The sequence below is a fragment of the Nycticebus coucang genome, chromosome 4 (genome assembly GCF_027406575.1).
Source record: "Nycticebus coucang isolate mNycCou1 chromosome 4, mNycCou1.pri, whole genome shotgun sequence".
NCBI lineage: Eukaryota > Metazoa > Chordata > Mammalia > Primates > Lorisidae > Nycticebus > Nycticebus coucang.
Window position 1 is genome coordinate 125,518,241 of NC_069783.1, and position 23,542 is coordinate 125,541,782.

The 23,542-nt window shown below is 42.8% G+C and overlaps 2 protein-coding genes across 9 annotated transcripts in view; one reads left to right on the forward strand and one right to left on the reverse strand.

Moving 5' to 3' along the window:
* The window catches only part of KCTD10 (potassium channel tetramerization domain containing 10), a 41,742-nt gene extending 25,972 nt beyond the window's left edge, over positions 1-15,770 (forward strand). For 3 of the 8 annotated variants that reach the window (XM_053590118.1, XM_053590115.1, XM_053590119.1), the window contains 4 exons: positions 6,625-6,711; positions 7,025-7,077; positions 8,415-8,610; positions 13,937-15,770. In XM_053590118.1, coding sequence (XP_053446093.1) covers positions 6,625-6,711; positions 7,025-7,077; positions 8,415-8,610; positions 13,937-14,161 — 561 coding nt within the window. In that variant the 3' untranslated portion in view covers positions 14,162-15,770. Of the gene's footprint in view, positions 1-959; positions 1,233-6,621; positions 6,712-7,024; positions 7,078-8,414; positions 8,611-10,944; positions 11,002-13,936 lie in introns of all 8 variants that reach the window. The other 5 variants (XM_053590112.1, XM_053590111.1, XM_053590117.1 and 2 more) reach the window with 3 other exon arrangements.
* A 243-nt stretch (positions 15,771-16,013) lies between these two features.
* The window catches only part of MYO1H (myosin IH), an 81,660-nt gene continuing 74,131 nt past the window's right edge, over positions 16,014-23,542 (reverse strand). Inside the window, exons 25-31 of the mRNA XM_053590109.1 lie at positions 22,947-23,040; positions 22,683-22,738; positions 21,735-21,870; positions 21,303-21,373; positions 21,058-21,155; positions 19,654-19,753; positions 16,014-18,316 (exon numbers count right to left, since the gene is read on the reverse strand). Of these exons, the coding sequence (XP_053446084.1) occupies positions 18,293-18,316; positions 19,654-19,753; positions 21,058-21,155; positions 21,303-21,373; positions 21,735-21,870; positions 22,683-22,738; positions 22,947-23,040 (579 nt within the window). The 3' untranslated portion in view covers positions 16,014-18,292. The remainder of the gene's footprint in view (positions 18,317-19,653; positions 19,754-21,057; positions 21,156-21,302; positions 21,374-21,734; positions 21,871-22,682; positions 22,739-22,946; positions 23,041-23,542) is intronic.

Sequence of the window (23,542 nt, forward strand, 5' to 3'; positions counted from 1 at the left end):
CTTGCTAAAAAAAATAGTATGAGCTTGTACTGATTGTCGAGCTGTCCAAGGACCTTCCCTAGGAAAAGGTTACAACCCCTGAAGTTTACACAGTAATCAACTATGGCAAACTGATGTTAAGCATTAAATATCATATAAAACACTTAAATTTATCCATGTCACTGTTGATACTCATGGCAGGTATCTCCCTACTACATCATTAAATAGAGAAAAAACTCACCATGCCACCTGCTATTTGCTAGAATGTTTTGCTCATAATGGGAATTCCCAAGAAACTAAAAATAGACAATGGCTCATGTTATCCCAGTAATACTTTTCAAAACTTCCTTCTTACTTGGCAAATTCAGCATATTACAGGAATGCCCTACAACCCCACAAGACAAGCCATTTTTTTTTTGGAGACAGAGTCTCACTATGTCGCCCTTGGTAGGTTGCTGTGGTATCACAGCTCACAGCAACCTCAAACTCTTGGGCTTAAGCAATTCTCTTATGTCAGCCTCCAAGTAGCTGGGACTATAGGTGCCTGCCACAACACCTGGCTATTTTTTTGTTGTAGTTGTCGTCGTCGTTTAGCAGGCCCGGGCTAGGTTCAAACCTGCCACTCACAGTGTATGCGGCCGGCATCCTAACCACTGAGGAACAGACACCAAGCCAACAAGCCATTGTTGAATGTGCTAACTGCACTTTAAAAAATTATATTCAAAAACAAAAAGGAGCATATGACCCCCGTATTGCTCACCCCAGAGATACTATCAACAAAGCCCTTATAAGTATTAATCTTTTCACCTGGAATCCTGATAATTTTTCTACATTTCAACAGCACTTTCAAAAAGCTTCCAAGCCAGCATGGCCAAAGGATCAACAAGTGTTCGTAAAATTCTTAGACTTGACTCAATGGGAAGGACCTTATCCAGTCTTAACATGGGGGAGAGGATATGTATGTGTTTCCACACCAACAGGACCAGCGTGGTTCCCTACAAAAAGGACCAAACACAAGTGGGAAGGACCATGTCAACCCACAGCCGATCCAAGAGCCCTTTGAACAGATGAGTCTTCAGAAGAATCCGCGAGTACCCCTTCCCCAAACACGAGGGGCACCCCTGGTGACGTGGGGATCACTTAAGAAATTATTTCAAGATGCCGACACTCTTATGAAACAGCTTGGTGCTCCTCCAACACCTGAAAACAAGTTCCTGGCTTGCCTGACAGTGATATCTCAGAACTCTGCCAAGGTGTGCTTTCTCCTTTTATTGTGTTTTTTCTCTGCCACTAAAGCAGAACACATCTATTGGGCTCACTTAATAGAATCTCCTTTAGTCCAGCCTGTGTTTGGGGAGATTCTGAGCTCCTCCCTTTCCAGTAACAACACCACTTGGACTGGAGGTCTTTTTATGTCCTTAGGGCATCCCTTGCTGAACCAGACTGGCTTTATTACCCCAGTGTCTTTTCTTCATTGATAAAACTCCTATGTGTTTTTACCTCCATTCATTGCAACCTTGTGCTATGGTTGTGCCTCATAGTTTTACTTACATTATTCTACTAAACCTCTCAATATGACTTTCATGAATACTACTTCCCTCTTTTCTTTTCTTTTTTTTTTTTTTTTGAGACAGAGTCTTACTTTGTCACTCTCGGTAGTGTACTGTGACATCACAGCTCACAGCAACCTCCTGCCACAACACCCAGCTCGCGCACACAAGTGCGCGCGCTCGCTCTCTCTCTTTCAATATATATATATATCTATATATATATACACACACACACACACATATAATTTTTTTCTTTTTAGGGATAGGGGTCTTGCTCTTGCTCAGGCTGGTCTTAAACCTGTGAGCTCAGACAATTCACCCATCTCGGCCTCGAAGTGCTGGGATTACAGGTGTGAGCCATCATGCCTGGCCCCTCCCTCTTAATAATGGCAATTGATCTATGCCAAATTTACCTCTTTGTATGCACTTTTCTGACTCCTCTACTCCTGATAACGCTAGCTGGGAGCCTAGCCATGTACAACAACCTCCCTGAGCTAATCTCACCCAACAAGTTCACCTTCTTAACTGGGGGCCCTATGGCCATTTAATTGCAGAAGGTAAACTATAAAGTTTGCAGAATGGACTCAAAGCAAATTTCGGGTCCAGCTTGTCAAAACAATCAGTGTTCCCTTTATTATTCTGTTTTTTGTTGTTGTTGTGGTTTGTTTGTTTGTTTTTGAGACAGAGTCTTAGTATGTCACCCTCAGTAGAGTGCCGAGGTGTCATAGCCTACAGCAACCTCAAACTCTTAGGCTTAAGGAATTCTCTTGCCTCAGCCTCCCGAGTAGCTGGGACTACAGGTGCCTGCCACAACGCCCAACTATTTTTTGGTTGTAGTTGTCATTGTTCAGCAGACCTAGGCCAAGCTCAAACATGCCAGTCTTGGTGTACGTGGCCGGCGCCCTACCCACTGAGCTACGGGCACCACCCTCTTATTATTCTAAACTCTGGGCAATTACTCTCCCATTTCCCTCCCCCCTCCATCCCCCCAAATTTTAAAACATGGTGTTATCTGTACCAGTACTATAGGCATGTTCACATTAAATTTAACAATTTTTCTTTCCAATGGAATCCTTGGATGTACTACTAGCCCATATGTATTCTTACTAGCTCCTTCTTTTTCATTTCATAGCACAATTTATTCTTCTACCCTTTTATTCTCTACTGCTTGGTTAAGTACTTGGTTTTCCAATCACAATGCTACTAGTTTGAACATCTCCACTGTATTCATTATGGAAAAAAAGTAGACACCTGGGTTCCAGTTCATCTTAAATGACCCTGGCAAGCAGATTCCACTTTGCATATTTTAATTGATGTTAAATTAAAACAAAAAAAGTTCCTTGTGAGCCTCATTGCTTTTATAGTTTCTGCTATTGTTTTACTTGCTTCTGCATCAGTGGCCATAGCTGCCTTAACTGAATCTGTTCAAACTGTTCCTTTTGTTGATACTATGATGGCTAATAACACATGAGCTCATAAGACAAGCTAAGATTGACCATCAAGTTATGCAAAGACTTCATGCCCTTAAGCCTGCCATTAAATGGCTTGGTAATAAACAGGGGAGGACTGCTCTTTGATGTGACTTTAACAGTATGAATTGCGTCACAGCAGTTCCTTACAACAGTTCTCTCAATCAGTAAGAACAAGTTAAAAATCTTTTACCGCAGTGCCTTTGATGATACTGTGGCTGAAGATAAAGCTGATATATCTAGCCAGTTACATGAACAGACTATCACCATCCAAAAGGCTAGCCAACACTCTATTTTTAACACTTTGGAAACAGATTTTCAATGGTTATCTCCTTCTCATTGGTTTTCAGGGTTAAATTTAAGAATGTGTTTTTTTGGTGCTCTCCTGATCCTCTTCATCATCATTATCGCATTCGGACGATGGATGTGTCATCATCAGACCCAACGACAGAAGAAACAAGACGAGACGTTTGCTTATGTTCACTTAATGATGCTAAAAAACAAAAAAGGGGGAGATGTAGGGAAAATTGTGTCCTGACCTTGAGCATAGGCTCACTTTCTGCTTGAGAGACCTTAAAGAGTCATGAGAATGGTATGTGAGTTGTGTATGTTTAGGAGGGCAGAAAACTGACCTCCAAAAGAGAATGTATATGTGAGGTGTGATGATAAAGATCCTCTGGATTCCAAAGGTCTCTTGACACTGGAGGTAAAGGTGGTCCTCAAGGTCTGTGTTTTTGTAAAAACAAGGTGGAGACATTCTATCTGATCTCCATGTCCTCCCTATCAGTGCTGATGTCTGATAAGCAGCTTTTATCTACTTCTTCCTGTTTTATGATAATAAATATGGACCTGAGGTTTTCTTGGGAGGACTCCTCCCTGAGCTCCTCAGTCTCCCTGCACAGACTGTGTCAGGCCTCTTCATTCTTTGCGCCAAAACCCTTCATCCAGTTCCTACCATCCAGAAATGTGAGAGTTAATTACCTAAGCCTGGAACCACTCCCCTTTGGTCAGGGTGACCCTGAGAGGCATCCCTTGAATGAGCAGGTCACCTAACTTCTCTTTGGCTAATTCAGTCCCCATGGTGTTGGGTCCTTTTGTGTATGTTGAAACTGTTCAGTAAATCACAGGGTATAAAACTTGATCAGTGTTCTGGATCTATCTTGGGATTTGTTATGGCCCATGAGTTGGTGTTGGAAGCCAAGTATAGTTATTATGGAAAAACACCCCTCTCTTCTTAGCTGGATTGGGGCAGAACTGTTGGGATCAAGTCTAGTAATAGTAAAATCCCATAAAACCATAATGCTCCTAGGTATAGCCAACAGCCTTTTATTTCAAGCAAAGTTACAACATGATGGAAAATCATGTTGTCCTAGGAATGTGGGATGTGTGCATGAGCCTCATGTGTGTGTCTGGCCATCACTGGAGCTGAACCCATTGTGCCTGACCAGTGCCTGACCAAACACCATTGTTGCCACACACCACCTCCACCCCGAGAGCCTGTGATCTCGTGGTCAGGTTCAATGAATCTGCAACATTAAGTTTAGTTCTGTTTTGTTGTTATGTTTATTAAAGCAATGCAGGTACATCATTTAAGAAGTCAAATAGTACTGCAAGGTTGATGTCAAAAACACTACTATACTTCACCCACCTACCTTCACCCCTGAGGGTAGGCTCTTTGAATTCTTTCTGTAGTTTTTCTATTTACATTTATATTTCTACATAATTTGCCTATATAGCTATTTATTGACTTTTCGGTTTTCAGCATTATCCACTAGCATTACAATAGTAAATTAGAATTTAGCCCATATACTACACCACCTCAACCACCGCTAAGCTTATCTTGTCCCGTTCTCTGAATAGTTTATCACAGTTTGGTTAAATTCAGAATTTACATTATGAGACCTAAATATAACTAAAAGTTAAGCTACAGAATATACAATGATTATTTTATGTTAGTATAACTTTCAGGTTGCTGGAATTAGTGATTTCCTTATTGTTTTGTTTGCTTGGTTTTCTGAGTGTATATCCTAATTTAGCCCCACATTCTCAGATGGTCTTCTGTTGGTATGTTCAGAAGCAGGAGAGATTGTTTCATCTGTGTCTTGGAGACATGTTCTCCCCAGCTTTCATTTCTATTAGTCTGAGTTTAGACCTCCAGGACTAAACCTCCTTATTCTCCTTCCTCTTAGTTTCTCCTGCTTCATCTTTTTTTACTTTCCCAGTGTTTCAGAGGTTTTTTTTTCTGAGACATTATGTTTTCAACCTTCTATGGGATTTTTCATTTCTGCTATCATTTTTCTAATTTCTAACAGCTTTTTCTTATTCTCTTAATGCTGTACTTTATCTAGCATGCTGATCTTACTTCACAGGATGCCCTGTCTGTTCTCACTCGTCTGAGGATAAGTTTGAACTTTATTCTCCCTTCGTGGACTCCTTTTTTCTTTTTCTCTCTCTGTTTTGGTTTCACTCTCATGTTTGAGCCGGCTTTCAATATACAATCTAACGATCCTTGGCTGTCTGTCAATACAGTGACTCTGAAAAGCTGTGCATGGGTGGGCCTTACTGTCCGTGGGGTTTGTTGTCAAGTGATAAGGCTGACTTTTTCAGTTGGAGCCCCAATTATCAGAATCTATAAGTTATTTTGAGTGGCATGTGGTTTCCCTCTATTCCTTTTACCTTCTGGGAATAAGCCTTAACTGGCTGCCTATTGGGGAAAGAAGCTGGGGGTGCTCACCATTTAGTATGTAGATCTTCACTCAGTCTCCATTTTCAAAACAGCAGCTCAGCCCTGCCCTCTGCTGCACAAACTGCTTCAGGAAGAAGGTGGACTTTTTCTTTTGCCAGATTGGGGAAGAGGGTCTCACTGGGACTTCTGCCAACTGGCAACTGCTGTAGCCCTGTTGCCACCAACTTTTAGCCCTGCTCTCTGAGGACTGGTCAGGCTTCTTTCCCATCTGCCAACTCAAGTTTGTCAGCTTTCTCCATCTCCTTGGTTATCACTCACCTGTGACTTGCTTTCCACCTTGAATTTCTGACCTTATTTTTGTCTGCTGTTCTCACTTTTTTTTTAATTGTTGGGGATTCCTTGAGGGTACAGGAAACCAGGTTATACTGATTGAATTTGTTAGGTAAAGTCCCTGCTGTTCTCTCTTTTCTTTCTTTCTTTCTTTTTTCTCTTATACCTTTTAAAAATTCCTTTGCAGGGCGGCGCCTATGGCTCAAGGAGTAGGGCGCCGGTCCCATATGCCGAAGGTGGTGGGTTCAAATCTAGCCCCGGCCAAAAAAAAAAAAAATTCCTTTGCAGTCATTGTAGTTGGATTTTAGGAACTTTCAGTTAACTCTTCTTTAAACTACCACATTGAGGGCTTATTGTTGACTGGGCTGTAGAAATGTATCATCATTGCTACTATTTACTGAGTATTCCATAGCCAAGAGAACTTACTGGAAAATTCAACTCCTATCCTACTCATTGTCTATCTAATCCATTGGTGATAAGAATCCTCCTCTTTTCCCAGCCTCAACTGCCCCATCTCCCCTCACTAGAGCCTGTCTTTGCTCAGCACGCTAGCTTAAAAATGCAATGCTGAGCAAGCCTCCTAGGCTGAAAGCATGTTTTGTTCCAGCAGAACAAAGATACTTATGAGCCTTTCTGCAAGGTTCCTGTGATCACCTCATCCAAGGAAGAACAAAAACTTATAGCGACCTCAAATAAGGTATGTTGGAGGCACCCTTTGTGGAATTTATTTTGCTACTACAAGTGGAGATTCTTCTGAATAAGTTTTGAAATAAAAGCAAGTGTAATTGCCTGAGCAAGGCTTGAGAAAGGGTTCTGAATGGGAAGCTATAGCTCATCGTGTGTCCCCCCACTCTGGCTTTCGGGTCATGTGGTCCCCCTCTCCAGCCAGCAGGCTCTGCTTGTCTGCCTTTGCTGCCTTGTGGCAAGGCCCTCACTCTATAGGAAGCCAGTGGTTCATTTCATCTGTATGCCAAGTAACTGTCGTCTTCCTTTTTTAAAACAATCCACAGCCAGCCGTGAAGTTGCTCTACAACAGAAGTAACAACAAATACTCATATACCAGGTAAGGTGTCAGCCAGGTTTTCCATCTGTACTCACTAGGAAAACCTCCATTCACACCACTCTAGCCCAGTCAGGGGTTGTTCTTGTTCCAGTCAGATGACGATGACTCCTGTACCTCTGGAGTGCCTAGATACATAGATGGATAGATTGATAGAACTTAAGGGAGATGTAATTCACACATACCACAAAATTTATCTTTTAAAAGTATATAATTTAGTGTGTTTTAAGTTGTGCAACCATCAACGCTAATTCTAGAACATTTTTATTATTCCCCATTTCTCCTCTACCACTTTCCCTCCACTCCCAAGCTCCAGGCAACACTAATCTACCTTCTATCTCTGTGGATTTGCCTATTCTGGACATTTCATGTGAATGGACTCGTACGTGGCCTTTTGTGACTGGCTTCCTTCGCTTTAACATAGTATCTTCAAAGTTCATCCATTTTATAGCATGAATCAACACTTTATTCATTCTTTTTATGGCAGAATAGCATTCTGTTGTATGGATAGACCATGTTTGTGTTTATCCATTCATCGTTTGATGGACATTCGGGTTGTTTCCCCTTTTTTGCCTATTGTGTATAATGCTGCTATAAACATTACTGTATGAATCTTTGTATGGACATATGTTTTCATTTCTCCTGAATAGATACCTAGGAGTAGAATTGCTGGGTCATATGGTAACTCTAGGCTTAGTCATTTGAGGACCTGTCAAACTTTCCTAAAGTGGATGCACCATTTTATATTCCCACCAGCAATACATGTGGGTTTCTAGAATGCCTTTTGGCTCCTGGGAACCAAGTGTGGTTTGTCTAAGGTTAGCTCCTAACCTTGTTGGCTTCCTTAATGAGCTGAACTCTGGGTCCATTTTTATGCCAGGGGAACATTAGGGATGTGGGGCCATTTAATGAGGGCAATCAAGATCCTTAAAAAGATGTGTGATAAAAAGTCTCCTATTCTGCTCTTTGTATGGGTCCGTGAGGTTGTCTTCTCCACCTAGTGCCTGTGCCCAGAGGCCCAATGGGTTAGCATCTTCTCTCTGACTGTTGGAGAGCCAACACTCAAGCATACTGGGTAGGATCATAGGCTTAGAAGCCAGAACTATCTTTTGGGGGCCTGGCACTGCCACTTATTAGTTTTTGGCCTCAGGCAATTACCTAATTTCTCTGACCCTCACTTTTCCTTCTTTGAGCAGTATAGATTGTAGTGCTTTTCCATGGGATTATCGTAAGATTGAAATGAGATACATGTAGTTGAGAAATTGGACCCAATAAGGGCCAACAAATGGTGGCTATTTTTACCAGCTTGAGATCTCACCTTATCAAATGCTCTTTTGCAGCAATTCTGATGACAATATGTTGAAAAACATTGAATTGTTTGATAAGCTGTCTCTACGTTTTAACGGAAGGGTCCTATTCATAAAGGATGTTATTGGGGATGAAATCTGCTGCTGGTCCTTTTATGGACAGGGCCGCAAGATTGCTGAAGTCTGTTGTACCTCCATCGTCTATGCCACTGAGAAGAAACAGACCAAGGTAAGAGCCTAGAGACAGTGTGAGTGGCTGTTCTGAAATATGTACTTGTTGAATTTCTTTAACTTGAACAAAATAAGGAGGAAGGGCTTCCAAAATGTTTTTCTTGCCTTGTGGTTGCTCATTATTAAAATAATCCTTATCTTTTGGGCCACAGAAAGATCAAAATGTAGTTCTTACTGAAACAAACTGGCTTCCCTTCTGAAACTCAGGTTAGACAGTCAAAGTATACTCAGATTTCTTTGCCATGAACCTGGGTCCAGACTTACCCTATACCCTATACCCACGCATACCCTCCTGCCAGCGTTTTCTCTACCTGGCATCAGTGCTGTTCCTCACCTTCCTCCATGTGACATTGCTGCTCACTCAGCATGGCCTCGTTTATCATTTAGTCTTGCTCATCAGAGGAACTCTGCTGCCTTCAAGATCTTGACTTTGGCTTTCTAGTTATGACCTGCTACTTACTTGGGATCTGTCTGTCCTCTTACCTACCGACATAGAGTTTCCCTCCACTGTCTCCCAGGGCCTGTTCAGTGTTCATTAGCTCCTAACCTCTTTGGTTTCCTTAGCACACTTGGCTCCCTTACTAGGCTCTGGATCCATTTTTATGTCATCCTCTCCAAACCTGTCCCTTGCTTCACCTGTCCCTTGACTTCTACCACCTTGCCATTCTGCAAGACTAGATCACACCACAAACTACTGCTAGAGATCTGGCCCACTGTTCATGGGAACTCCACTCTCTTTAGGTTTTCTGGTTGCCTGGCCTCCTTGGCCTATGCAAGGTTTTCTCCCTCCCTTTCTTTCCTTTCCTTTCCTTTTCTTTTTTTAAAACTTTTAATCACAGTATACATTTCTGTCATTTCTTTTTGTCTTTTTTCAGCCTATATAAGGGAAATATGATTACCAGTGACATACAGCAGGTCAGCTGCAGGACTGACATGCCTCTGGTCCTCTTCAGTCTATAGGTCAGGTCATTATTGTCCCCTGCAGCTTTAGGAGGCATAGAATTCTACATGGTCTAGCAAAAAGCAAAAGAGAAAATCAGATCATAAGTGGAAACCAGGGTCTTGTCTTTGACCTATTATTGAAAAATTAGGACATGTACAGAATTTTTATTTTATTTTTATTTTTTGTAAAGACCAGGTTTCCTATGTTGCCCACATGGGTTTTGAACCCCTGGCCTTAAGTGATCCTCCCACTTGGGCCTCCCAAAATGCTGGGATTATAGGGGTGAGCCTCGTAGAGTAGGGAAATGATCTCCCATGTACTCATCACCCAGCTTCAAGGGCCATGAACACGGGATCACTCCTGCTCAATCTATTTCCTCCCCCAGCACTCACAGGATTAATTTAACAACATATTTTATTTATAAATAGATATTCAGAATCTTCTGAAAGGATTCATACTGTTCTTAAAATAGCCAAGATGTGGAAAATACTGAGATTCTCTTTTTCCCCCCAAACATACCAGGGAGACCAGAATCGTTTGCTTCCCTTACCACATAAGCGAGGCACATCGAGTCTCTTTTCTCCTATGAAATTTTTTTTTTTTTCTTATTAAGGGCTGTGAATTCTGTCAGTAACTAGATCCTCTTTTTGTATGGTTTTATTTATTTATTTATTTTTAAAATTACCTGGGTTACCTCTGCCCTTGGGTGTTAAAAGAATAGTGGTCATATTGGTTAAGCTTTAACATATTATGACTACTCATTTTTAGAGACCACATGTCTGACCTGTGTTGAGATTAGCAGAAGGAGCCTATACTTGTGTTTGTGAAGCTGGTTAGTGGCAGAGGCAGAATGGGAGGCCAGGCACCCTTTCTGCTGCCTGTCCCTAAGGGCTTTTTCCTTTCTCCAGGGGAAGCATGTGACTGAGTTCCCAGGAAGTTGATGAGGGGACAGCTGCCTGTGTAGGAACCAATTCCCCCTTCATCTAGCCAAGCCTCTGGGAACTGTGCTTTGGGGAGGCACTCACATTTTGTTTTCTCAAGTAACTGCAGATGTTCCATTTGTTTTTTTGCAGTTTTCAGCCGGGGCTGGGTTTGAACCCGCTACCTCCTACCCTTTGAGCCACTGGAGCCGCCCAGGATTTTTATTTTTTTTTTTTAAATAATTTGTATCTTCCCTGAGAGAGCATTCCAAATGCTTTGCTAATTCTTTTGCTATTTAGCTGTCTTTTGTGGTTCATTTGGAAAGGGTGTGCTCTGCTGAAATGAAAGTTTCAGCAGTGTTTAATGTATACCTTGTCAGTTTGGTTCCTAATTCTGATTTGCTAGGGAGTAGGTGGTAAGGAAGTATGGAATTCTGCCCTTTATTGATCTTTTTTTATTCTGTTGCAGATTGTATTGCTTCTGTTGTCTCTTCTGCCATCTGCATTCTGTTATTGAGCCCTTCCAGTGAGTTCAGTTTTTTGTTTTTATGTTCATTTTGGTTATTGTATTTTTCAGTTCTGAAATGTTTGTTTCTACTGTCTCCTTGCTGAGCCTTCTGTGTTTTCATTTGCTCTGAAGGCAGTGTTTGCCTTTACTTGTTGAAGCATCCTTGTAATAACAGCTGTCAGGTTTTTGTTTAGTAAGTCCAACATCTTATATCATTGTGGCACTGGCATCTGCTGATGATCTTTTACCATAGGAGTTGAGATTTTCCTGGTTCTTCAAATGCTAAGAAATTTTGAATTGGATCCTAGGTATTATGGATATTATGTTACAGGACTCTGGGCCTTGTTTATATCCTAGGGAAAATGTTGACATTTTTATTTTAGCAGGTGATGGACCCAGTTAGGTTCAGGATGTAGTTCCCACCAGCCTGCTGTGGGTTGTAGTTCCAGTGACAGTTCAGTTTCAAAGCTTTCAGATATGTACCACCTGTGTGCCATACTGTGGGCAGTCTGCCCTGGGCAGTGTCTGTCCTAGTGTTGAGTTCTTAGACCCCATGTGTGCTGTTAAGGGGCAGAGCCTGCAGCCAGGGAACGAATCTAGGAGTTCATGTACAACTTCACAGGCTGCTTTGTCAAGCTCCCCTTCCTTCACATCTCTTTAGTACTTTTAAGTTGCCCAGGGCTCTCCTTTTTCGGTTGGCCAGAAAGCTGGTGCTTTAATTACTCTGCTCTGCCACCCACTTCCTGTGACTGTGCTGCTATCTGGAGCCAAGCAGTATGAACATAGGGAGAAAAGCAGCAGAGATTCACCTTATCCTGTTGAGTCCACAGCTCTTATCAGAAGGGAGGGTTCCCTCCATCCAATTCAACACCTCTGGTTGCTGCCATAGCCACTTCTACCATGGATTGCTCAAGGCTGGAGTGCAAGAAAATAGAGAAAAGAGAATCGGGGAATTTCCCCTGCACTCGCATGTTAGACTCTACTGGCTTCTCTGGGCACCAGAGACCTGGAGCTCGCTCTTATCTGGTCTCATTTTTGGGTTTCAGCCTACACTGATGCTGACAGAGGGAAATTGTAAACCCACTGCTAGTTTGGTATTACTTCAGATTCTGGTCTTTTCCCCTAATTTGCCTGCAAGCTGCCTAAGGTCTCTATTTGCTGCTCACAGTCCTCATATTGCTGCTCGTAGTCCTTGGATTGCTGCTTTTGTACATCTGTCCTTTTGTAGTGTCATTGAGGAAGATAGAGTTGAGTGTGTTTCCTCCATTTTCCCTGGATCCAGAACCTCAGAATCCTACCTTTTAAAGCAGAGTCTAGTCTGCGAGTCAGGTGTCTGGGGCCCACTTTTATGACCCTTCTCCTGTTCACAATGCCTTAACCTTGAGAAGCGACAGGCAAACACTGACCAAGCAGGAGGGATTGTGTCCGTTTCATGAGAGTCCCCAGGCAGTCCCTGTTTAGAAGGAATTCTGCTTTAAAGACCACTTTAATGTGTGGAGGGACTCCTGTGCAGGGTTGCAGCTTTGTTGGTTAGCAGCAGCATTTTGAAAATACCCTAAATGTCCATCCAAGTGAAATATAATTCACCATTGCATTGATGTATTCTTTATAATTCCTTGATGTGGTGTGATCTCCAGGTTAAGTTAGGCACAAGAAGATACAAGCTGGACAACAGTAATCCCAACTACCTGTGAGGCTGAGGCAAAGAGGATTGCCTGCAGCCAGGAGTTCGATACCAGCCTGGGCAACATACTGAGACCCTGTCTTTAAAAAAATTTTTTTTAAAAAGAAGAATAAGAATCTGTATAGCAGATTCTTTTGTATTTTTGTATTTTTTAAAGTGTGTGAATATATATGTATTTTTTTTGAGACAGAGTCTCACTTTGTCGCACTTGGTAGAGTGCCTTGGCGTCATAGTTCACAGCAACCTCAAACTCTTGGGCTCAAGCGATCCTTTTGCCTCAGCCTCCCAAGTGGCTGAGATTACAGGCTCCCAGCTATTTTTAGAGACGAGGTCTCCCTCTGGCTCAGGCTGGTCTCGAATCCATGAGCTAAGGCAGTCCACCCTCCTCAACCTCCCAGAGTGCTGGAATTACAGGTGTGAGCCACTGTGCTTGGCCAATATATGTATATATACCACATTTACACAGAATGTGGTATATATACACAGAATTTCTCGAAGGTAGGGTAATGAGAAGCATTGCCTATTGCCCTTGGTCTCTTTTGTATTTGGTGCCATGTATAAGTGTTGCCTATTTGAAAATATCAATTTAAAAACAGTCTGGGCACAGTGGCTCACACCTATAATCATCACACTCTGGGAGGCTGAGGTAGGAGGATCTCTTGAGCTTAGGAGTTCCAGACCAGCTTGAACAAGAGTGAGACCTCATCTCTACTGAATATAGAAAAATTAGCTGGGTGTTGTGACACCTGTTTTCCCAGTTACTCAGAAGGCTGAGGGAGGAGGATCACTTGAGTCCAAGAGTTGAGGTGGCTATGAGCTAGGCTGACACCACAGCACTCTAGGCTGGCAATAGAGTGAGACTCTGTTTAAAAAAAATAAAAGACAGGGCGGCGCCTGTGGCTCAGTCGGTAAGGCGCCGGCCCCATATACCGAAGGTGGCAGGTTCAAACCCGGCCCTTGAACTGCAACCAAAAAATAGCTGGGCGTTGTGGCGGGCGCCTATAGTCCCAGCTACTCGGGAGGCTGAGGCAAGAGAATCGCTTAAGCCCAGGAGTTGGAGGTTGCTGTGAGCTGTGTGAGGCCACGGCACTCTACCGGGGGCCATAAAGTGAGACTCTGTCTCTACAAAAAAAAAAAATAAATAAATAAAAGACAGTCTTCAATGGAATCCCAGGGACCTGACTGAGCCTGATGCCCTGCTCAGAAGTGACAAGATGACAGGCTATGTATTATGCTAACTTACTTGTCCTGTATATTTTGTGAACGTAGGTTGAATTCCCTGAAGCCCGGATTTATGAGGAGACCCTGAACATTTTGCTGTATGAGGCCCAAGATGGCCGGGGACCTGACAATGCACTCCTGGAGGCCACAGGTGGGGCAGCTGGGCGCTCCCACCACCTGGATGAGGACGAAGAACGGGAACGGGAGCGAATTGAACGTGTGCGACGGATCCACATCAAGCGCCCAGACGACCGGGCCCACCTCCACCAGTGAGCATGCAGGCAACCGAGCCATCCTCCTGCCACCCCTTCCCTCCCTGCCATGCTACACTCAGATCCTATGCAGGCTCCCAGGCACCTTCCACCTCCTCTGGAGCCTGGAGATCATTTTGTAACAAGCCAGATAATTATTTTGCTATTTCTTGACAAGGTGAATTGGTTGTCTCAACCCAGGTCTATGCAGCCCTATTTTTGAGCAAGCTATTTTGAGGTCTCTACTTTTCATGAGACTCCAGGAACCTTTGGAGCCAGGCTTTCTTGGTTCTTGGAGGAAAAGTATGAATGAGTGTAAAGTATATGTGAGACTTTGTTTGCAGTATTTATTTTTGTGAGTGTTGACTACCTATTTGGGCTTCTTGGTGATACTCCCCTAAGGTTCAGTGTGACTATTCTAAGAGGAGTTCTGGGGTTGGTGGCCATCAGGGATATCAGAGCTACTTACTGCATATATCATAACCCTCCAGCACATTGGCTACCATTCCTGGGTGTTTTGCCAGACACAATCCCCACTGCTTTGCTAGAAGTTCGTTGTGCCACGTGATTTTGTGCCTAGTCCATTCTGATAATTGCAGCTTATAACAGAAGTTTCATCTAGTAAGCCTCTAAGATGTTACTAGTGTAGCTTTGGGTGCAGAGCTTTCCTTAAGGAGCAAGACTTTTGCTGCCCTGACTAGTGTTTGGTTGGGACACTAGTGTCTGCCTAGGATTAGAGTGTTCCTGGCAGTGAGTGTTCAGCTCTGCTCCTGGCTCCTACAGTTGCTCTCCTTGTTGACCTGCTCAGTTCCAGTAAGGCCATCTGACCCCCCAGACAGGGATAGCTCACTAAGTACCTTGATCAGCATCTTCCTCATGAAGCTGGGTTTACTACAGCAAATAGACGCCCTGCCCTTTGCTTAGAAATTCAGTGTGGCTCAGATTCTTTGTCTTCCCCTCTGGTATCCAAGCAGGGACCTCCTCCCCCACGCCCCCCCGCCCCACCCCAGCACCAGCCCCCAGGGTGTTCCCCTGCTATAAATATAACCACTGCTTGGAGATACCCTTCTTATCTTTGCCTCTGATTCTTACACAGTATAGGGTAGCCAGCCGCGTACAGGTTGAAAGAATGTGCAGATATCTTTGGGTCTGGATTGTGTCTGTGTTCCCATTTGTGTTAAGGGAAGTGTGCTACTGTTGATGGGGGAATGTGTGCTTGTGGGGCACGGGCAGCCTGTGCCAGAGCCTGGCTGGCTGCCTGGTGCTCGTGTAGGACAGATGTTCTCAGTTACCTACCTCCCAGCTCTCTTTGCCTGCAAAGGAACAGAAGTGAGTTGTGACTGATACTGGGTTGTTGAGACTAGAGTAGGTAAAGTAGTTACAAGGAGATGTGTGTGTCAGGTGATGGATGGGTTTGTCTGCTTATCAAGGGAATCGTTACCGTTTTATACCAAAGGTATTAACATGGGTAGCCTTTGACACATGTATTCCAAAAAACGAGTTTATATTTTGAAACGGTTTTTACAGCACAGACTTTTTTTATGTCCTGCCTTGCCCTGCCTGTGACAGTTGTATGCCTTTATTTTGTATCCAGCAGCAAAGCCTACAATAAAACTGTAAAACAGTCATGACTGAACGTAAAAATCATGTATTGGGTAGATACTTTTTAAACTGTTGGGTGGAAACTTTTATATTAGTCCATTTGGATTTTATTAAGTGCTGTGGAAAGAGGGCTTACAAAATAATGTTTCGTAAATATTTTATACTGTTTAAGTTTTAAACACCAACCCTTTTGGGTTGAACTTTTTTAGAAAGTTAAAGTGAATGTCAGTTCTGATGTTTTCTGTAGGAAAGGAAAAGCCATTGTATAAATTGTTTTTTAAATGTTTGTATGAAGAGTAAGTTTGTGGTAAGTTAAAGTTAATCTGTTTTATTTTGGCTCCTATGCCTTATGACTTAATGTTCCTGGCAGCTCTCTCTAACTTTACTTTTCCTCCAACTTTGCAGTTTTGAATATGAACAGGTTCATAAAACATTCCATGGTAAGTGATACTGTTAGCTGCAGGTAGCCATGAGCTGACAGTGTTGGCTGGTCCACACGCTTATCAAATATACTCTATATTATATGGAACTGATTTTGCTTATGTTAGCACTAAGGACAAAAGTCAATATTTCAGAACCATCCAAGTAAAACACTGATCTAAGAATTGGCAAAAAGTAAGGTTTTATCACATAGTAATAGCATACAGTTTTTAAAAATGGAGCAGCTTCTAGTCTGTTGTAATCAAGTTTTTTTTTTTCTTCTTTTTTAATAAGTCCTCTGCTTGTGGTGACTGGGAGGTTGTACCTGAGATAATTCCTGCCATATCTCTGTCACTTTCCTGTGGTAGATTAGCTGGTCAGTCACTGTGCAGGTTTCCCAGCCCTGTTGAAGTGTATTTGCTGTACAGCAGCTGTTCAGCACTGAAGTGTGAACAACACTCAGCCCTCCCTCCTGAGTGTGTGCTATCTTTAGGGCTCCACCCAAAGTCACGGTAACACATTTAAGCGTGGTGTTAATTAACCTTTCTGTTCTTTGTGCTATGAAAAGATGCTGTAAGTTTTAAAGTAGTCACTGTTGTACAAGCATTTGTGGACATACATGAAATAAAAGTTATATAATGCTTCTATTTAAATCTGCTTTCTGGGTCTTTTCAGGAATGCCCAGCATCACTGAGCCACTGAGGTGCGGTTTACAGTGAAGAGGCAAGGCAGAGCCCCTACTTTTCTACCTTACCACCTTAAAAGTTGCTCAGCATGGAAAACGAAAGAGGAGTCATTTTTCTGTAGAGTATGAATTTAAACACAGAAGGGAGGTCTTGGGTTAGTGGTTGTCTGGCTTGGGCAAAAGCAGAATGACAGGTGGAGTTACTACTGATTTAATATTGGGGGTTGAGGACTCATCTCACCATGTGGGACTTAAAAGCCTCATCAGAAACAACACAATTGCTTGATGCTTGTAAGTTCCATTTATTTAAAGTGAAATTTGAATTTTGTAGCTTTATGAAATTTTCTTTGCTGATTCTCAGACCATATACTGTAAGTCCTCAGTGTCATCGATTAGTTCTTAGAAACTTCAGTTTGAAGCAAAACCACTTTTACCATAGGCTAATGGATAGAAACAAGGGTTAAATTCCTATAGCATACTCCTAGTCACAGAAATACCCCCAAACTTCTAAATAACAACACTTCTAATACTAAACATTGAAATAAATGGGATACATTTAAGAAAGATTAATAAAAACAAGATAATTCCCCAATGTTTAGTGAGTTAGTGAGGATGGTTGTAGTGGTGGGTTAAATCAAGGAACAGATACTTACATAGCAAAAATTATAAGGAGCACCAGAACCAAATACTCACAAATATTGATTGCTGAGTGCTTTTGTATCAGCGTTTATTGTTGTGCATTTGTATGATAATCATATGCAAATTTTTATTGTGCAGTAATTTATATTCATTTATTTTCCAACCTGCTTGTTCCAGGTCAGGGTCTTGGGTGGCCTGAGCATGTCCTAGCAAATTGGGGCATAAGGCAGGAACCCACTCTGGCCAGGACTCTTCCACTGCAGGCACATTCAGACTGGGACCATGTAGCCAGTTCACATCTTATGCACGTCCTGCGGCTGTGAGAGGAAACTGGAGTACCCAGAGAAAACCCACATACACTCCACCGATAGCAGCTCTAGCCAGGAATTTTTTTTTCCATCATCTTTATAATGAAATGATGTTATTTGAGGACCTGCTGTACATATTTCATTGTAACTCAGGGGCAACTTGACAAAGGTAGAGAGTCTTGCCCACTCTATAAAGACCTGTTGAAATGTCCATCAAGTGTAGGCCCTACTGGGGATATTTAAAACCACCCCCTCGGGTGACCTGCAGTTGCTCCCTAAGGGAGACATTTTAATATAGTGCCCAGGGCAGCTGAGAAGCTGGGGTTAAGATTTGGCATAATAAGCACCCCTCACCCCAAGTTTCTTCAGATGTGATTCTCTATCCAATGCTGCTGGAATCTTTCCTTGGTGTAGCCAATTGGATCAAATTTCTGCTTCCTTGATAATTTGCTCAGCTGGAGGGAAAAAGTCAATGGTAGAAGTCAGATGTCATTCTCTATCAGGACTTCTTACGGACTGACACCTGGGAGAGAGGTACATTTCAGATCAGATACCGCTCAGCTCCCTGCTCTGGAAAGGAAGCGATAGTTATCACCTCAACTATCACAACTGGCAAGCTGAGTGGATGGGCTATGAGACACCAGCCCCACCTCCCTGGAGACACACCACATTTAGAAAGTGTCTCACGGAATTCCCTGGGTATCTTTAGCTGGAGCCAGACAGGATGACAAAAGCTGTAACTCCAGAGTTAATCTCAGAGGTGTGAGTTTTAAGACAGCATATAAAATGAAAAATCACCTTATAGTTTCTATCCAAAGTGATCCTTATTTTAACTTGTTGCTGAAGTTGTGTTTAGGGACAATTATATGGTAAAAGACAATTTATGTACTTATTTATATCCACAAAATGATTTTGTAGGTAAATGTATGTAAATTTAAATGTGTATAAGACATTCCACGTTGATAGATCATTTGAAATTGTTTTCTATCAAATAATTCTTGACATAAATACAAATACATTTTAAAGGTTCAGCCCCCTCTGTTTTTAGCATGTCATTTCCCAGCAACGTTGGGTCAAAGCAAGCTCCATATACTACCTTCCAGCCAAGTCAGAGGCTGAGTCAGGGTTCCTGAACTGCTCAGGTTTGATTTCTTCAACCTCCATGCTCCTGGGAATCTCTCACATTCCACAGACTAGGCCACGCCCCCAACCAGTTAAGCCACAGTATCTGGGGGTGGGACACCAGTGTCCCATGTGGAAACAAGTTTGAGAACCTCAATAAGGAGGCATAAGGCCTTCATCTACTGAAGCAGGTTGAACTTTGACATTTAAACCTGAAATATTCAATGTCAATCCTGGTTTACTGACAACTAAATATGGTAAACTTTTCCCCTTTTATTTTTAAGAGAGATTCTTGCTCTGTCACCCAGGCTGGACTGTAGTGGCAAAGTCATAGCTCACTGCAGCCCCTAACCCTTGGGCTCAAGCAATCCTCCTGCCTTAAGTAATTAAGACTACAAATACACACCACCACACTAGTCTAATTTGTTGTTGTTGTTTTATGAGACAGGGTCTTCCTTTGTTGCCCAGAGCGGTCTCAAACTTCTGGCCTCAAGTGATCCTCCTGCCTTGGCCTTCTAAAGTGCTGGGATTCAGGTGCAGCCAATGTACCTGGCCCTTTCTCCCTTTTTATTTAGTGTTTAAATACTTGAAGTAACAATTTCTTCCTGTCTTTCAAATGTAGAATCAGGAATGGGAAGAATGAACTACCTTCTGATTCTATTCAGTCTACAGGGCCAAAATTCATAAAATTTTCTCACCTAACCCTGCTTACCTCCCTTCCCAGACACAACCACTCACCACTGTTAACTGTCCATTTTTATCTTTATAGACTTGTTCTTCTGGTCCGGTGTTAAAAGCTATGGTGCCTTCTTTTCCTGGACTAATGTAAAACTGTAAACTTAAAACACACAAAGTGACAAGTTATACACTCTGTTTTCTTCCCTCAGCCTTTAGTCTGCAAAAGAAATTCACTTATGAAACTTAGCTAGTTTCAAGATCAGATTCCTGTTTTATTGTATATTTGAGAAATCCAAAGAAAAACATTTCTACAGCTGGGCAACTGATATATTCCTGTAGTTATTGTCAAGCTAAGTTAGCACATTCAGTTCTTCTACATGCCAGTTTGATGCTGAGGCATCACCTACACATCTTCACACTGAAACAGTTACAGGACAGAGCATTCCTTGGGAGGTCCAGCAAAACAGAAACAACCACTTGTCAAAGTAGTCAGCTCTCCCAGTAACAAGAATTTGCTCATCAGGTAAAAACTTAAAACAGCACAAGTATGAGGGGAAAGAAACAACTATCCAGGATAGTTTGCTTTCCTGGGAGCTCTGGGAGCACGTGGCTGAGAAAGAATCAAGCCTGGGCCTGAGCCTTAGACGTCTGTACACTGGCACTGACAAGCTTCATGGCCCCGGGCATACCTGCTAACCTCCCTGTGCTCTCCTTGCCTTGCCCATGAAGTAGAAAAGCTGGCATCTACTTCAGAGTGTTGAGAGAGTTAAATAAGAGGATTATATTCTGTGCACCAGATGTTTTTCTTTGATAAAAGGATCATTACGAAAATTTTGAGATACATAAAGATCAAGAAAAGTAAAACCCATACAGACAGAAACAAGTGAAGCCCTCCCAGCAACACAAGTAAGCTGAGCAAGTTGAAACTTGTATGGATGAATCAGAAAGGATGCTATCAACTGTTTCTGGGAATTAAAATAATGAACCAAAACTTTCATAGTGACCCACATGTCCTAATCTATTAGCAGCCTGTGACGCTGTGGCCCAGTGTGCTCAAACAACTGTCCCGACAAGCACCCACGGCAAAAGTGTGGCTGTCACCTGCTCTGACCCAGAGGTCCACCTTTTACACAGTGACAGCTTCCCTCAGGCATGCAACTACCTCCTCTGAAAACTATGGGAAGATTATTGCCTTCCGAGGTCAATGAGTGATTAATCACTGACATCTTTGCTTCTCTGGAGCCTAAGACCATAGGGGTGAAGACAGAAGAAAGTTCTTTATGGGAGAGGGCAAGGGTACACCAGTCCAGTATTCTCTCCCACCCCTTGCTGGTTGATGGTGCTTGCTTGTTTTGGAGGGAAGAGGCAAGTGTGGGTGAGCGGATTAACATTTGCAACATCCCTCATCTGTCAATAACCATTTTCACGTTGAATTACTTCCTGAGCTGAAGATGAGCTTCCTACCTTCCTTGAACAACATTTACAATGTTCTCCTTCTTAACCAGCATGATGAGTTTAGTAACTGCTTCAAATACGTGTTCACACTGTAAAACAACATCCCCCTGGGGTAGAGAGGAGATAAGGGGTTGTTTCAGTATTATAGGTTTAAAAGAAGCACACACTCCAATACTGAGGTTGCACAGTGCTCAACATTTTGGCAGTGTACTGTTTTTCCCCTCTTTGAGCAGAGACTGGTGGCCATCAGTTACCTTTTGCTTGTTGTCCTCTGGCGAAACATGAATGACTAAGATTCCATCACTCAGATTGCTAGTGGAGACACCTTAAGACAGATCCAGAGTTAGGGACCAGGGACCCCACAGCTTGACAGAATACAGAAAGAAAAGATGTGCCCAGGGGTCCCCAACTTTGTGCTTTGTTCTCCTAGGTGGGCCCAGTGGCATGAAAGGTATACTCCAGAGATCAGCCTGCTAGTGGGCTGTGATCTGAATAAAAACAGCTCATTATAGAAGTTGACTACTGGCCAATCCAGATACTTGAGTGAAGAGACGCTATTGATATTTATGCCAGAATAATGAGTCGGGCCATGGGCACCTTTGTGTCTTCCGATTGAGGGTTCATTACTGGTATTTCCAGTAGTTGAATTAACTCAGTGAATTATCTCAGGATTCCCCACTTCTTACCTTTGAGTGCTGAGTACTCTATTTTCTGCTTGATTTTGGCAAATTCCACCACATAAGCTGCTTTCTGAGTCAGAATGAGTTGCCTCTGTCGTGCCTTGAAGCCTTTCCTGTCATATTTAATGACCGGGATACCATACTGCAAGGAGGTTATCATCATCGCAAGGGGAAGATTACTTTGTGGTGGGAGGTGGTCAGAGTTTGAGCTCCTTACTACTCAGACTCTAGTAATGTCACTTTAAGCACTCACAGACACTCAAGAGAGATTTTCCATACACATTTTTTTTCTGCGCCCTGGCTCTGGGATTGGATTTAGCCTCACCTGACTGCATTGCCCTCTGAGAAAGTCAAGGGTGAGACTTGCCTCATGGGTCTATTCTCAAGGGCCAGAGAGATGTAAATCCTCACAAGCCAAAGGGTCATCCAATCAAGTGCCACAGGCTTCTGTTCTCCAGGGAACCAAAAGGGGCAGAGAAGCCACCAGAGCACATGGTAAAGACAAATGTTCACCTGCTGCTATGTGCCAGGTCACGGCCTGTCGACTGGATCATGCTCCCAGGAGCCCATCATCTGCTTTGACAGGAGATTGGGGTACCGCAACCTCAAGTAACCTGCCCAGCATCTCACAGCTGCTAAGAAGCCAGAGTCAGCACCCCGGCACTAGGCCACATTGCCCCTCACTAATAACGGAGATGTTTCATGATTAAGTTCATGGTTACATTTCATTCAATTTTGTAGGAAAGCAAAGCAGGACAGTTTCCAGGGTGACAGAAGGACCATAAGAACAGCAACAGATCTCTAACTGTCAGAGTGTCATTCGAGAGCCCTGGCCCACCCAAGCTGTACCCCTGCATTTAAATAGTGCTGCTAGATACTTTATGGGAAAAAACCACCCCATAAAAGACCTAAGAAGGGAATCTTATTTGTGGCTAAGGACACCCGTTGCCTTACCTGGATTTTCTCATTGCTAATTAGTTGAAGCACTTTGGGATTAATGTCTTCTTCATCTAGGGAGGGAACCAGAACATCATGAATCATCACTAAACACTAACTCTGCGGAAAAGTCGCCAGGATCAGCTGCTTTTGTTATATTTTGCTGTGCTGAGGTCTCAGCTGGGGAAATAACCTGTCAGGAAATGCCACAAAGCCGAGCAACTTCCTTAGACTTTTTTAAGAATTGGGAGGCCAAGTACATAGGTGGGAAAATGTACTTACCTATCCGAGTGTTGGCAAAGGGTTGCATTAAACTTTCTGCATAGCCTTCTTTCTTTCCCCTGAATATTTCACTTGTAACCACCTTTTGCTGCATCTGGTAATACATAATTGAAAGCACGAAAATGGTATCCATGGGGCTCTTTGGGACCCAGGAGCTTTAAACCCTTGCTATCACATACTTTGTTGGGTAAGCTGTAAAAGAACACATTACTGGCTTTGGCTAAAGTGCTGTAAAAATGATACCAGGTTGACAGTTCTGCTGGTCCTCTAACTTGTACTAGTTTCCTAAAAGTGGAATTTTCAGGACTTCAGAGAGTAGTTTCTTCTGGATCAGAGATTGGCAGACTACAGCCTGTGGGCCATGTGCGGCCTGCTGTCTGTTTCTGCAAGTAAAGTTGTATTGGAACACACAGCCCTGCTGTTCATTTGCACATTGTCTGTGACTGCTTTCTCATGATAGCTGCAGAGCTGAGTAATTGCAATAGATCCTGTGGCCCACAAAGCCTAAAATATTTACTCTAGCTCTTTACAGAAAAATCCTGCAGAACAGCATTAACAGAATCAAACCTCCAGCAGAAAGGGGTCCTGCAATCTTT